The 11,626-nt window shown below is 39.7% G+C and overlaps 1 protein-coding gene across 3 annotated transcripts; it reads right to left on the bottom strand.

Moving 5' to 3' along the window:
* Nucleotides 1–13: 13 nt before the first annotated feature.
* LOC110188125 (uncharacterized) lies at nt 14–8,569 on the bottom strand. 3 transcript variants are annotated; one of them, XM_086837569.1, is made up of 11 exons: nt 8,158–8,569; nt 7,618–7,800; nt 2,718–3,025; nt 2,540–2,657; nt 1,853–2,473; nt 1,667–1,786; nt 1,481–1,600; nt 997–1,413; nt 802–933; nt 582–728; nt 14–518 (listed from the first exon to the last, which is right to left on the bottom strand). In XM_086837569.1, the coding sequence occupies exons 3-11, from the start codon at nt 2,826–2,828 to the stop codon at nt 418–420; spliced, it is 1,887 nt and encodes a 628-aa protein (XP_086693695.1). In that variant the 5' UTR covers nt 2,829–3,025; nt 7,618–7,800; nt 8,158–8,569; the 3' UTR covers nt 14–417. The 3 variants fall into 3 exon arrangements, with proteins under 3 accessions (XP_086693695.1, XP_086693696.1, XP_020813371.1); XM_086837570.1 differs by having other exon boundaries at nt 8,351–8,569; XM_020957712.2 differs by lacking the exons at nt 7,618–7,800; nt 8,158–8,569 and adding an exon at nt 5,294–5,399.
* Nucleotides 8,570–11,626: the final 3,057 nt, after the last annotated feature.

The raw sequence follows: 11,626 nt of genomic DNA, 5'->3' as shown, positions 1-11,626 counted from the left end.
TTAGAGCAAAGCCTGCTTGTTTCAGGAATTTATTTGATAAATGGAAACAAGTATTTATCGATTTAATACAACTTTCCCGTTGGCCTTAGTTTATTATGATGTATATATTACACTTTTTTGTTAAAAACTTTTTGTTTGTCTAGTCTAATCAACAAGCAGTTTTACTTGAAACTTACAGCTAATTTGTAATTACTTTTAGCCGTATTAATTAAGCGGGAGTCCAACCAGAGGCTCCGATTATTGCTTCGAATCTTAAATATCAGCTTATGGACTAATTGATTTCTATTCACGTTGCGCATGGACGCAGGTCCATGCCACTAACTTGGCTAATACTGGCCACATCCAGTCGGTCCAATCGAGGGTGTGATCCCTCATCTCCTCGCCGGTCCTCACAACGCTAGCAAAGGTTTCAATTGGTTAATAGTAGGCCTGCTTTATGGCCGCACTGGTGATCAGGAAAGCAGAGCCGATCAGCATGAAGGTGATGATTTTGAGGGCACTGGGTCTACCGGAAGAATCTGTTCAAGAATTACGAATATAAATGAGATTAAGAATACTTTAAGGTAATTTAAAGGCATTACTTTTCTTGCTGGGCATCATGCACTGTTTCTGATTGGAGCTCGTCTGGTAGCCGACCTTGCATTGACAGACTGAGTTGCGGCACTCCACATTCTCGGGATCCTTTTCGATGTAGCACTCCGTGGCCTTGGTGCAGGATTCGCCCAGCTCTATGGGGCAAGAGGAAGATATAATATATAATAATATACGGCTGTATTTAGGTATATATGTAAGTTGAATTACCCCGCTTCGTCTCACAGATGCCGTTCTTTTCGTGCTGCTCCTCTGTGCATCCACACTTGCCCTCCGAATTGCAGCTGGCCAGGAGTGGCTTGCACTGCTCATCCTCCACGCACTCATCGTCCAGCTCCTCAGCTGTAAGGATATAAACCAAATGGTACAATCATCTATAAAGTTTTTTTGACTATGAACTCCCACCTTCCTTGAGGCACTGATCCTTAAAGTGGACATAACCCTTCCGGCACTGGCATGTGCGCGACTGCTCCTCCTCCTCTGCTTCATTGTCCTTGGCTGCGCAGGTTGTGTTGTCGGCTATGCAATCGTCCTCCTCCGAGCAGTCAGCTCCAATGCCCCGCACACAGGTCTCGTCCTTCTCAAAGTAATGATCCGCGCAGACGCACAAGCGATTGGAGCAAACGGAATGATCCACGGGGCAGGCATCGCTGGACTCACACTCGGCTCCCAGACCTTGCTTGTACTCGCACAGCTGCTTGATGGCATCGTATATGGCGTACTCCTCACAGGTACAGCGCCTCGGAATCTCCGGGTGGCAGTAGGAGGCACCAAAGGGACTGCATTGGCTGTTGGAGGTGCACGACAGGTGATATTGGATAGCTGTCAATGGGTAGAGAAGAAGGGAAGTGTTAAGGTTTCCTCTGGAACAGGCTAACTATCTACACACGTTTCCGGCAGTTCCGCAGATCCCTCTCGTAGAAGTAGTTCTTTTGGCAAACGCAAGTCTTGGACAGTTCATCAAACTCGTACTCGCACTCATCCGTGCTCTCGGCAATCTCTCCCAGCTCTGTGGACAAGTCGAAGGAGCTCGTTTAGTACATAGATCATATGAAGAGATCTCAGTATCACCTACCTGCAAAACATTTTCCATTGCGGGCATAGTAACCCTGCCGACACAGGCAAATGTTCTTGGAGCAAATTGAGTGCGGTAGCCCAGAACAGGTCTTTCCATTGTCCGTGCAGCTGCTACCATCTAAAGACGAAAAACAAAGCAATATTATTTTCCTCCCAGCTTAAGGACTTTTTGAGGACTACTCACACTTCTTCTCATCGGCATCATCATCATCGCGACTGGATCCCAGTGTGGAGTAGGTTTTGATGTCCTCGTCATCGAAGCGGAAGAGGGCGGGCAGGCGGCGACGCCTTTGGTTGTGGCTCAGGCTGTGGCTTTGGCTGTGGCTCTGGTTGCGGCTGGAGGTGCGCCGGCTGCTGGTGCTGGTGGATGCTGTGGCGGTGGCCACATTTCTCACGCTGCGCAGATCGCGCATCTCGTACTTCTCGATGCTCGTCTGCACGGCGATCTCGTGGGAGCGCGGCGAAATAAGTGGCTCGGTGTCGGCGCCATTGGTGAGCGCCGCGAAGGACACCTGGGCAGCAACATCGTGGTGCGTGGGCGGGGGAGCGTGTACAAAGGCCTTGGTTAGCTGCCGCCGGCTCCTGAAGGCGGTCGTCGTCGTCTCCGGTTCCGGTTCCGGGGTCTCGGTGACAGCCTCCGCTGTGGTCGAATCCTCGGTGGTCTCCTCGCCCGGTTCCTCGGTGGTGTCCTCGCCGCCGGGAGTAGTCGTAATCTCGTCCACATAGGTGCATACTAAGCCAACGCATTCGGCACCGGCGCCCAGTGCATCACAGTCCTCATTGACGACGCAGGCATCGTTTTCTTCTGTAAATGAAATACATATTTTCGTGCTTAGTGCTTAGGCTCAATCCCATCCCGGATCGTACTCACCCATTGATTTGCGACGACATATGTTTCCATATCTATTATAATAGCCATTTGCACAGCGGCACACGTTTTGCTGACAACTCACAGAGGAACGATCGTAGGCAAAGTAGCAGTCCAAGTCCTGAAAGGCAACTCAACTAGGAAATGGTTCGGACAATGTCTGGAGCTCGGAAGGACTCACCGTGTCGCAGGACTCCCCGAGTCCGTTCAGTGGGCGGCACTTGCCACGTAGATAGGTTTGGCCATCGGCGCAATCGCAGACCCCGGCTTTACAACTGGCCCCCGTTGGCATAAGATTGCACTGGACGCTATCGTCGCACCGGTCACCAACGAGCGCCGTCGCCAGGCATTGCGTGAAGTTCTCCGCGAGCACCGCGTCGAATGTGGAGCACTCGCACTGCCCACTGGCCAAGTCGCAGCTCGAGCCGTCAGCTGTGCAGTCCGCCTCGCTTTCACATGGCCAAAATACGGCCGACGCGCCGCCGTCGCCTGCAATATTCAATGGTCGGGATTGTGGGGTCAAGAAACGGCGGTAACTAGTGCCAACCATGTGAGTAAGACCCAAAGTTGCCTATTTAAATATGTTCGCCTCATGCCTCATGCCTCATGCCAGACGACCCAGTTTCGGATCCGCTTCGGGACCCATTCCACTCAATTATTCAGGGCCGTATTAAGTTCTTATCCTCGGAAAATAGCGTTCTCAACTTTTCTGCCTTGCACAATTTTGGTCACCCGTGATAGGTCTAAGTTGCACCCCACAAACCCATATTTTACAATACCACAGCGTAGTATATTCCATTTTATGGATCAATTATCAAAGCTTGAGCATGCGACTCGCGATTTAATAGACACATTTAAATAGAAAGTAGTCACATTTTTCTCTAAAAGCTCAATTATTTCTTAAGTCTTTTGTTTTACACAAAATTAATAATATTTATTAATATATTTAAAATTACTTTGATTTAAATTTATTTAACAAAAGGTACCAAAAGGTAAAGGACTCGAGTTTTTATAGTGTCTGAGAATATTACCTCATTATGATAGACGTATAGATATTACATGCCTAAATCTAGTCACCTTTTGATACTGATAATAAATTAGAATATAGAGGCAGATAATAATAAGAATATCAATATATCGATAATATTTCACAAATGCCAATATATATGTAAATAGATATACCAACGTTGCGGTATGTTTCCGATAAATCGGCGAGTTTTAAAGAAAACCTAAACATTGTGGAATATAATTACATAAAAAATTACATAATTGTATTACATTGTATGGCATTGAAATTAATATTAAATTGAAATAAAATATTTCTCGATATTAAACTTGTTTTCTTATTTAACTTTACGATAATTTCAATGTGATTTGAAGAGAGAATATTTTAAAATATATACTAACCAATATTTTTCTTCTCTCTCTTCAAATGGTAAAAGGTACAGGTTAGAAAGAAACAAAACCCCAAATTAGATCAGATCTGTTTAAAATGTGAAGTGCAGTTATGAAATTATATCTTAACATTAACGTGAACATGTGACATCTCTATATATATATTGTTTTCTTTGGTGATTTAAAAATCGAGTAATTCAAAAATGGAAATATACCGAAACACAAAATATGTTTCTAAAACTACCTATTATATAAACCGAATTATCTGTAAAGTTTCTCTAAAATTAATAAAATAGATTGCCCAGAAAAGGATATAAACACAGATGCCTGTTGATACTGATTATAACTATATACATGAACCTAATAGGACCCTATTAACATCATAGTACAATTTGAAATCTATAATTAAATGAACAATTTAACGAAACTATTGATTTTTAATTCTGTTTACATGGTGAGAGTTTAACAAGTAATCATTCCTACAAGAGAAAAATAAGTAAGAAATATAAAAAAAAATGCTAATTGTAAATATAAATGATCAAATATAAGTTTTTCCTTGTGCAGCCTATTCCCTTTCAATCACAATCCCAATCAATTCTCAATTGATTGAGCAGCCTCGTCAATCTTGGCGGTGCCACGCCCACTTTTCCACCTCTCCAGCTGATTATTAAATTTATAGAAACCGACCCCGAGAGCTGTAACCGAATTCCCCGCGTCTCGACGGCAAAAGCTTCTCCTGACACGCAACGTGTCGGGGCCGCAATTTATTACGTATACGCCAACGACTTCCGGATGAGGTTGCGGCAAACGTAAAAAACTACAAAAATTTCCATGCAAAAGAGTATCAACGCAGCCGCAGGCAAAAACAAAAAAAAAACAATAAACAACAAAAAAAGAGCGAAAAACTATAACAATATCGCAAAATAGAAGGAGTACTGGAATTCGCTCGACGCTTTGCCACTTTAATTTCCATTTTCCGTGGCCGACAAAACAATTTCTCAAGCCGCAAAGGACCTTGGGACCTGGACGGTGAACGGTGGGCCATGGTGGGTGCTGCTGCTGGCTGGTGGTGGTGGGGTCAATAGGGCAAAGTACTTGACCTTGATTGCGTTTGCATTAATTACTCTGGCTGTTCTTTAATGTTATGACTGCCGTCCGCCCACGATATTTGTCAACCAATTTGGCCTGCCCTTTCGATGGCCTCACACCAAATTAATCGCGGCTTTAATTCAATTACCGGAAATTGCCTGCAACATTTCTGAATGCCATTCAGCTACATGATTTGACCGTAAGCCTCTCGTTTTTCGACCTTTTCGGTTTTCGCTTTTCTGCTGTTCCACTTTTCCCCGTCCCTGTTGTTACCTTGAGGACTGAGAATCGCGCAGCACAGGACGCCGAGGACGAAAAGCCACTGAAAGTTGGACATTGTCGCGAACAGAGAAGGTTTCCCGAACAACTGGCAAAGGCAACTAACTTACCATGCTGAGCGGAGATCGAACTATTTGGAGTGTTCGATTCCGGTTAATCTTATCTGGCGGTCGGTGGGCCGTAAAAAAAATACACCCGTACACCGATGATTAACCGGTGGCAAGTGGAGTGCCGGACGGTGGTTTTTCCAGATAATCCCCATTTTAGTTATCGCGATGCAGAGTTTTTACTCTGTCAAAGGAATCGCGAATCGCAATTGGTTGCCAGGGCTACAGTGATTATCCGCTTTGTTGGCCTATCACCTCCGCCGCCGGTCACCCAACACAGTATCAGCTGCGATACAATAAGAGCATGCTTATCAGCAGCCGACACCTGGCCGGGCACACCTGTTCGACGATCTAATAATAATGGCCGTGTAGTAAAATGTTAACCCCTTCAGGTCCCTTTTAAAAGAGTTAAGCTGATAACGCTGAGGCAGCAGTTTTATTTCAACGATTAGACCACTTCCAATAACATTGTCACAGAATAAAATAATTCATCAATGAATCACTTAATGAGAAGAAGCATCAAAATTAATTGCTTTATAGCTTGTAATAGGTCAAAGCTTTACTAATGACAATCAGTTAATATGGTACCTTGAGATACTTTCACTTAAATGTAATACTTAAGAGTTTATGAATTCAAAAGGTGCTTTCGCATCTTAGATGGACATGGCCAACTAAAACAGCCAAAGGAAGTCCCTGATTCTAAGACTTAAGATGAGGAATGCTGCACAATTATGCATCAGATGAAGATATAGACAGACAGGTGTATATAGTTATAGGCTTAAATATTCTGCTATAATTCAAACTGGAACATGTAGTGTTCAACCGACAGTGAGATATCCGGTACCCAAAACATTATGGGTGAAATCAAAAGCAACATGAACATGGCTATTCCACTTTTCCCAATTTTGCTCGAATTATTTAAAAACTTATATTAAAGAGACAGGAAGGCAGAGTAAAATGTTGACAAATGAATGCATAAATATATAAATTATATAATTAACACTCAACAAATTCTATGGACCACAAAATATATAAATAACCACATAAAAATCACAATAACCACTTAAATATTACAATGACCACAAAGACATGGGACATGGGGTCGGAGATAATACTTTTATAATGTCTCATTGATTATGCTATTAGATGAAAACTTTTCATGATATGGTAATGCCTTTATTAATAACCTATTAATCATATTTTGATCTAAATATTATTTTAACACGTATATAACCGGAAGTTTAAAAGCTACAGAAACGTGATTTGAATGGTAAAAATATCCATTTTATAACCCAATCCATTAAACCATGTAATCCAGGTGAAAGTCAAACTTATGTTTGTTAATATAAACGTAAAGTAATCATAAATCAGAAGATATTACTTAATGGACTTAGTGATAGATGCAGTGTGTCAACGCCAGAGATAGGCAACTTTTCAGTGGGAGTTCCAAGTCATAGCTCACTACGCGTGTTTCCAATTTTTCAAAGGACTCGTCGAAGTAACCTTCCTTTCCTTCTACTCCCATCGTTAATGTGGATTGGTAAATTACTAACGTGTTGTATTTATAATTCAATATGAATTATGTGTTAAAAATAGCGTAACAACTACGTGGAGTGTCCAAGTGTCGCAATAGGCGACCTTGAAATTGTTTATAAGTATAAACCAATCGAAGTAAAAGGGGTTAATTGGAGACCTCAAGTAAGTGTCATCTGGGGAAAAATTAAGGAGGTATGGTCTCTTTGAATAGAATTGGGAATAAATATATAGGCTATAGGACATATGATATTCAAAAGAGAAAATTAATAAGATTTAGGTAAATCCCAGATCCTAATGAATAGCATTTTCAAGTGGTCTTCCATTTGGCTTGCTGTTCGCACTCGCTTCAATTTTCCCGCCGATGTTGTGGTTTTCCCTACACATTTTCTTTTTCGGAGACATAACGTAAAAGGACATTTTGTGGCTATAAAAATGCTTTGCCACGCACGCGATGAAGTGAAAAGAGCAGCGACAGGTGCAAGAGAAATTATAGCCCGTCCACCCCATCTATATTGTATATAATACAACTTTTTATATACATATATATACTTTCATATGGATTTGTGTGTCGCCTCAAAGTTATTTCGTTAGTAGTACAAGTGCAAGGACGCACTTTGAAATTATCGACTAGCAAGTGTCGCGGGATTTTCTTTTATAGTTTTTTATTTGACTCACATTTGGCTTTAAGGCTTCCTTTATTCTATAACATCCGATAGAGAGCGGAGAGGTGATGTTTCTATTTTCCCAGGTATCAAATATTCAGGAACTTTGTAGGTAGCACACACTCACTGACTTCTTCACTATATTTGGTGTTTTGTTAATCACTCATTAATCATTTTGATCACTGGTAACGAGGACCTTTGAATAATTTGAAATTTTCATCGGTTAACATCTTGAAGCCATCTTTAATCAACTAATGCATGCAACAATGGAGTCAACAAATAATACTAATAATAAAATAAATTAGTGGATTTCAAGAACACATGCGATTGGAGCTCGTTAGTTAGTGGGGGAATGGAATCGGCGGCGGCAGTATTGGAATAGGCAGTGGGGAGAGGTCCTCGGAACTTGGAACTGGGAATGGGAATACGAATCGAAATGGGAATGAGTTCCACATTCGATATGTAATAAATGACGCCCTATTAATGCCCCTGTGTCCGTGTGTGAGTGTGCTGGTGATTTTGGTGTGGTTATGCATATAATGGATTGAAATACGTTAAGCGTTGGCGCGCCACTGAACGTGATGACCTCCGTGACCCGTCGTCGTTGTCGTCGTCTATGGGAAACACGTTTTTATTCTTCACATCTGACACAATCGATACTCATTAAAGTTTTCAGCAGCAACAACAACAAAATAGATATAACACGATATGTTTAATTATGTAATAAACAAAGTGGTTAACTTTACGCTTAATATCCTTCCCGTTCGTATTGGTTACATATTCAGGGACTTTTGATTATTATTAATAACACACACTGCACTTTTGCGATTTGTTAATAACTCGGCCACTCGCTTAAACGTATCCTTTTACGCGCACTTTGTTAAAACGGAAGTGTGGCCCGATGGCAACATTGCCACCCACGATTATCGAGTTGATCCTTTCGTAGCGAGCTTCAAGCCGCTACTAATGGCTTCACCGTTAGCTTCGCATGTTTACGGCTCTCGGTGAGAGCGAACTAACCTGCGAGAGAGCGAATGCCGAAGGAGAGCGAAAACCAAAGCAGGACCAAGACGCCCAGTACACCGAAAAAAAGTAATGAAGGATTTGGTGAAAAGATACATGGATCATTGAAAGCATTTAAGAAAGGAATGATTTATTACTTGGTAAAAATTAAAAACTCCAAACTTGTATCCTTTTAATAAGCATATTAATATACTGATAAACAAAATAATGTTGAAGTTTTAAAAATTAATAAAGTAAAATAAGTTAAAATATTAATGCCGGAAATTGTAGAACCACGAATTTTAAGATTTTATTTTAACACAATTAAACATGAATATAGAGTAACTATCTTAATGAGCAAAATTGGATTTAAATACTTCCATGACCAAATGGCAAAAATCCCTATTTTTTCTATACTGAAACCCTTTTAAATAAAGGGACGGACTACTGACTGCTTCGGACTGAAACTTGAGAATTACAACATGGTCACATAAAAGAAAAGGAATAATAAAGAAACTTGACGATGGTATTAAAAAATACAAATGAACTAAAAATAAATAAATAAAAAAACTACAATACTAAACTATTTATTTTGTTTGCGGTACAAAGTTAACTTAGGTTCAGTAACTTACAAAAAATATAAGTCCAGCTTAACAATCTTTTAAATTTCTTTACGTGCAGAGCCAAGTTCAGAGAGAGCGTGCTCGTGCTCGATTCACGTCTTCGGGCTCCTAATTGTAAGTGTAACTGTAACTGTATTCTCACCTGCTGGCGGAGCAACAATTTTCCGCCCTTCAACTGTCGCAAGCTTTCGATGGTGTGTTTTGTGTGTGTGTGGACAGGTGAGTGTGTCATGAAACTATGCACTGTTAGATGGCTCATAAAATTCTCCCAGCGAAAAACAAAAACACACACACTTGAAAGGAAGTCCGAAAAATAAAAAACTAGGAGCAAAAATAAATTATGGAAAATTACTTTTAAGCCCTTTGCCACGTCTTCATTACAAATAAGAAAAAAAAAGTGGTTTTCCCACCAAAGAACAGACCACAACTTTACATAAGCCATAATAAATCCCTGCCAGAAAGCGAGACAGGAATGAGAAAATTTGGGTCAAGTGGCCGCATTGGAATTGGACCCACCTCCAGTTTCGGACACCACTTTGTTTGCTCTCTATCTCTCTCGCTCTGCGGCGACCAGGTGGGAATATAAAGGATTCGTAGGAAATGGTTAACCACAAAAAAATAAAATAGTAAGCGTAAAAAGAAATGAAGAGAGAGAGACAAGAGCAAAGCGCAAGAGAGAGACCACATCTATGAGACAGCAAAAGTCAGTTGTGTTTGTTAGTGTGTGTGTGGCTTCCTGTTGGATATATAGCATAACATCAGGGGCATATCCGGTGAAAAGTACCTTTTTATACCCTTGCAGGGTATTATAATTTCAGTCAGAAGTTTGCAACGCAGTGAAGGAGGCACCTCCGACTATATAAAGTATATATATTCTTGATCAGGACCAACAGCCGAGTCGATCTAGCCATGTCCGTCTGTCCGTCTGTCCGTCTGTCCGTCTGTCCGTTTCTACGCAAACTAGTCTCTCAGTTTTGAAGCTATCTGAATGAAACTTTGCAGTTAGTCTTCTATATACTCTCACTCGTATATATGTCGGAACGGGCCGGATCGGACAACTATATCATATAGCTGCCATAGGAATGATCGAAAAATTTTTACAAAAAAAATTATAACATTTTTAGTTTTCAACAGAATTTGATCAAATTTGAGATATAGCCATTTCATATTATTCTACAATTTTGTGTAAAATTTTATGAAAATCGGACGACTATATCATATAGCTCCCATAGGAACGATCGAGAAATTAATTCAATTAAAAAGTATAACATTTTCAGTTCTCAACAGATTTTCATCAAATTTGAGATATAGCCGTTTTATATTATTCTACAATTTTGTGTTAAATTTTATGAAAATCGGACGACTATATCATATAGCTCCCATAGGAACAATCGAGAAATTAATTCAATTAAAAAGTATAACATTTTCAGTTTTCAAAAGATTTTCATCAAATTTGAGATATAGCCGTTTTATATTATTCTACAATTTTGTGTAAAATTTTATGAAAATCGGACGACTATATCATATAGTTCCCATAGGAACGATCGAGAAATTTGAGAGGAATGAGAATGGCGGTGGCTGTTGTCGGAAGACTGACAATAGCGGTGGCGATAACATTTTTAGTTTTCAACAGAATTTAATCAAATTTGAGATATAGCCATTTCATATTATTCAACAATTTTGTGTAAAATTTTACGAAAATTGGACGACTATATCATATAGCTCCTATAGGAACGATCGAGAAATTAATTCAATTAAAATGTATAACATTTTCAGTTTTCAACAGATTTTTATCAAATTTGATACATAGCCATTTTATAAAAAATAAAAGAAGTTAATAAAATTAAAGATTATAACTTCTTCAGTTTTCACCAGATTTTCATAAAATATCATTTTATTTTAATCAAAATTTTGTGTAAAGTTATAAAAAAAACCGGACTACTATATAACGAACGATCAAAAAATGAATACAATTAAAAATTATAACGTTTGCAGTTTTCAGCAGATTTTCATTAAATTTGAAATATAGCGTTTTATATCAGTCTTGAATTTTGTTGCAAATTTTATGAAAATCGACTATATCACATAGGTGCCATACAAACGATCGTTAGATGTGGAGCAAAAATGCAAATCTGTGAATGTAAAACTGAAAATATAATATGTATAGGTGAATGAAATGAGAGCAGGTATTACTTTATTGTTTTTTTTAACATTAATATAAATATTTTATATTGTATGGAAGGAATCCAGGAAGTCATCGAAGTTCTATCTGCAAGGGTATATAAACTTCGGCGTGCCGAAGTTAGCTTCCTTTCTTGTTATTACCTCAAGTTTTACCTGGTATCTTACATCGTATAATGTTTTAAGATTATCGAAAGGTAAACAGCTCTTACTGAG

Source organism: Drosophila serrata, unplaced genomic scaffold, assembly GCF_035046125.1.
Source record: "Drosophila serrata isolate PLE 108 unplaced genomic scaffold, ASM3504612v1 contig_320, whole genome shotgun sequence".
Taxonomy (NCBI): Eukaryota; Metazoa; Arthropoda; class Insecta; order Diptera; family Drosophilidae; genus Drosophila; species Drosophila serrata.
Note: the sequence above shows the minus strand (reverse complement) of the source record. Positions and strands in the feature narration are given on the sequence as shown.